This window comes from Austrofundulus limnaeus, unplaced genomic scaffold, assembly GCF_001266775.1.
Source record: "Austrofundulus limnaeus strain Quisiro unplaced genomic scaffold, Austrofundulus_limnaeus-1.0 Scaffold398, whole genome shotgun sequence".
Lineage (NCBI taxonomy): Eukaryota > Metazoa > Chordata > Actinopteri > Cyprinodontiformes > Rivulidae > Austrofundulus > Austrofundulus limnaeus.
Window position 1 is genome coordinate 183,658 of NW_013952800.1, and position 4,548 is coordinate 188,205.

The window sequence follows — 4,548 nt, forward strand, 5'->3', positions numbered from 1 at the left end:
CTAAAAGATAGTACTAAATAACGGTAAATAAATAAATAATAAATTACTGGTATTTGGACAATTATAGCTCTAAGCTCAAAGTGGCAGAATGTCGGTAAAAGCTAAAAATAACAAAATGGTATCAAAAAGATGAAAGTAGCTTAATGAGACAAAATAGAGTATGCTAAAACAAATTTCATTGGGATCAAAGTTTCTGTAGGAATTGAAAAAGTCTTAATGTATTTTTATTAGAAATTGTATTTTAATTGATGTACAGATGCTGACCCCGGATTTACACTTCGTGCGTCTCCGCAGCACTGCGGTGCGCAGGTCGCAGCTGTTCATTTGTGTCTCAATTTATACAGCTTCCGCTCCGCTCCGTTCCAACAGAGTGTGCAGGAAGGAGATCACACAATAAATCCAGTTATAAATGTGGAAGTCAGAGCAAAAAATAATTAATTCCGTGAAAGACGAACTCCAAACACAGCTGAAAACATTGATTTAAAGGCTTTTGATATCTATGTTGAAACTGTCGTCTTTCTGAAACTTCTGATTTCACAATAAAATCCGCATGTATCGTTTTTGTATACATAGCTTCATGCTACATGTTTCCATCTGCTTCCTAAACAGAACAATACATTCTGACAGCATTTGTGTAGAAATATATCTATATATTTATTAATATAGCTGGGATTTCGACATTATTCCGACAAATTATCCAGCTTAATAGTGTCTTATTTTGAAAATACGGATGTTGTGCTCATTTCTTTTCCTGTTGGTGTGACGTAATCTTTAAAAATTGACTCCGGCGCTGCTCTGGCATCCGGCAAAAATAGGATCTGTTCTAATTTTGACAGATCACCGTCCGCTCACTGCCGCCCTGCGCAGCCAGTATAAACACTCTCATTGATTATAATGGGTGTGTATTTGCTGCAGAGGTCGGACCGGAGCGGAGCAGAGCCGGAACGCATGTAGTGTAAATTAGAGGTGAGTCAGCATTTACACAGTTATAATGGAAACATAATTTGCATCATTATCTCCATTAAAAAAGAAAACATACTGTGTCTATTATTGTCTCAAGAGAACAGAACTGACTCTTGAAATAATTTAAACACTCTCAAAGAAACACACATATCTGCTCTGTGTTGTTATACAATCCCTCTTGTGTTGGTAGATATAATCTGTGAAGAACTGCCAACAGCCTCCTCATCTGACCTGTCAGGCTTTGGAAACAAAAGAACCTGAGACACCTGGATTGTGGAGAAGTTTTCATTTAAACTCTTTCTCTCCTCCTTAACTCAGGTTCCAAAATGAGAAAACCATAGATACGCTCTGACAGGTTTCTGCTGGGGCACAGTGTTGGTGAGGGGTTCTTATATTCCTTTTCTTGGCTCACGTTGTAGGTGTTCCCTCATTACATCATTTCAAATGTTTAAATCAAACCCCTGTCTAGACATTTCCCAGGAGTCCTTTACAGTTTGCAAAAGGTTTGTGATGCACAACTCAAACCCCCCTGCTGACTCTACACCAGCGACTGCTGTAAACAAGATCATCCACGCGGAATCCATGTTTTTATGATCATGTCTCCCCAGAATGCTGCTCCTTGACCCTGTGTTTGTGTGTTTGTCTGGTGTGTGTGTGTTCTAGGCTTGGCCTCAGTAGCTGGTATGTGCGAGCCAGAGAGAAGCTGCAGCATTAATGAAGACATCGGCCTTGGCTCTGCTTTCACCATCGCGCACGAAATTGGCCACAAGTGAGTTTTAGGACTTTTAAGGATCCTAATATAAAATACTGGGACTGATGTTACTCCCTGATGCAAAACGCAGGGAAGTCAGAGGTCCTCAGACTGAGTAGTTTTTAAACCATGCTGAATGATTTAAATAGATAGTTCAGATATTTTAAAGGGGGGTTTGTGGAACAATCTGTTGTAGATAGTTCCAGTGCTGGCTCTAGACATTTTGGTGCCCTAGGCGAGTTGAAGCCCCACCCACCGCCCGAACTGTGTCCCACCCACCTCAATTTGAACCCCTAAAAACAAGTTTGACAGTGTAAGGTACTATGGTAAACTTAGATTTATTTGCTTTCCCAGAAAGAAAATAAATAACAACATACATGTCAACTTGTACGGATCGTCTGTAAGTTATAAGGATTTTACGTCATTTTGCAGGTATACAGACGTATAGAGCAATCTCATGGAATTTTTCAAGTCTTACGGAATTTTCAAAACCTCATTTTCAAATTTATCTAACTTGTCAGAGCCTGTAGAATGATTTAAAAAACAATAAAAAAACATTAAATAACCATCTTCCAACTGTTCTGCTGGTAGAAATAAGTTTTGAACTTTTTCTGCTCTCCTTTCCTCCTGCAGTGGGCGCTTTCATGTCCTCAGCGAGGCTAGTTGGCGAGTTGGCGAGGCGAGTTGTATGGATTTTTAGCAAAATGTATGGATTTTGAGTCTTTTTATCCAGGTAAACGTCCAAAGAGGTTGACATGTATGGGACAACAAAATACAGACTTGTTGTTATTGAGTTTGTCAACACGAACCGCTACCTGAGAGGCACTACTAGCCCCTCCCCCGTCAGAGTGTCGGAACTGGACGAGTCAGTGCAACGTCAATCAAATGAGAGAGAGGGTGGGGGCGTTTGCTGCATTGGGGGGGAGAAAATGTTTTATGGGTTTTATGAGTAGTTTATTTTTCCTGTAATACTTCAATATAGTTTTTTAAGACAAAGCTAATTGAAAGGGGCGCTGAGCAGGGTTACAACCAGGGTTTACAAATAATTACTTTTTCTTCTGCAGTTCGGCGCCCCCTCCAGCAGATGGAGCTCTACGCGACCGACTAGTTCGCCTATGCCAAGAGCTGGCTCTGGATAGTTCTTTGAACAAGCCCAGTTTGGAAATAAAGAGTTTATTTGACAGAACGGATGAGGAAACAGCTAACACAGCGAAGACCAGTGTAGATTACTGCCATCTTCAAACAGTTCCAGTCTCAAAAGTTGAATTGCGCCACATATAAAGATTACATTTCAATCAGTTTTGCATTACTTGGTTATTATTGATTTCTGTCATCGTTTTGAAATACAAATGGCAGCAGCAGCATCTAGTTGTAGCAATTCTGATGCAGCCATGGTGTTATATATTTCTGCTGAAATCATGTAATGCAGACCAAGTCCCAGGTTGCTCTTGGTTTGGTTGGGAACTACTGACCTGGTTTGAGAACACTGTTGAGTGGTGAAAGTTGCAGTTTGATGATCTCTGCCTCCTGACTACAGTTCATTATTATAGCAGAGGTAGTCAGAAAGCTCCTCAGTGGTAACGTGCCAGGACTGAAGGAAACTGTCCTGAGACACTGAAGGCTTTGGGCATCGTGTAGCTGCTATGGTTGATGCAGCTTTTCATTGTCACATGGAGGATCAGGACAACATCTGTGGAATGTCAGACCTGGGTAAAAGTTGTGATTTTTAAAAAAAGGACACTGGAGAGTGTGTAGCAACTATCAAGGAATCACTAGTTTACCTTAGTTTACCTTCTTAAACATTTAAAGACTGTTTTGCTCATTTTAACTTTTAGCCACTGTTTTGCTGTTTTAAACTTGCAGCTGAATTTGTAGGGATGTTAAATTTAGCTACTGTGCTGATTTTAACTTTTAGCTGTTTTGAGCCTTTTAGCTACTGTTGTACCACTTTAAATTCCATTTGCTTTTTTAGCCTCAGTTTGGCCACTTTTTGCTTCTAATTTGCTCTTTGTGGTCTGTATTCTGCTTCTTTTATCTTTTGTGTTGCCAGTGTTGTATAAAGTACCTCAAAGTGATACTTGAGTAAAAGTACAAGTATCTTACCATTAAACTACTTTGGTAAAAATTAAAGTCTTCTCTAAAAATATTACTTGACTAAAAGTCTTAAAGTATCTGATATTTTTTGTACTTAAGTATCAAAAGTAAATTTCTGACACAAAATCTACTTAAGTGTTAAAAGTACTGAGTAAAAGTGAACAGTTAGATTTTCCAAAATGACATTTATTGGGAGGTGACTTCTCCAAAAAATATTTTTTCTAACAGCATGCAGCTGTGATGGTTGTGTACAAGCCAATAGTGTGTCAGAATGGTATATATTTATACTTCTCATCCAACCACAATTAAATTCACTCTATCCAGGAGACACAATTTATCAGGATAGTATTTTTTAAGTAATAACTCAGAATAAAATAGGAGTAACGACTTTCTACTTCTTACCTTTTTAAAAAATGTAGTGAGTAGAAAGTACAGATCATTGTGTAAAAATGTAATGAGTAAAAGTAAAAAGTACGCTGACAAATAATTACTCAAGTAAAGTACAGATAACCAAAATTTCTACTTAAGTACAGTAACAAAGTATTTGTACTGAGTTACTTTACAACTCTGTTTGTTGCACCTTTAACCTTTGTTTTGAACCCTTTAGTATTCATTTTGCTCTTTTTAATTTCTGAACTACATCTTTTAACTTAAAGGGCCATCATTATTTGTTTCTTGGGCATATATTTAAATACTATACCATAATAAAGTATCTATGTCACCTTTAGCTGTTATTAAAA

General features: G+C 38.1%; 1 protein-coding gene across 1 annotated transcript in view; it reads left to right on the plus strand.

The window, feature by feature from the left end:
• adamts6 (ADAM metallopeptidase with thrombospondin type 1 motif, 6) overlaps positions 1–4,548 on the plus strand; it is a gene marked incomplete in the record, with an annotated part of 235,599 nt that overhangs the window by 67,441 nt on the left and 163,610 nt on the right. The window contains 1 exon segment of the mRNA XM_014023951.1: positions 1,627–1,732. Coding sequence (XP_013879405.1) covers positions 1,627–1,732 — 106 coding nt within the window.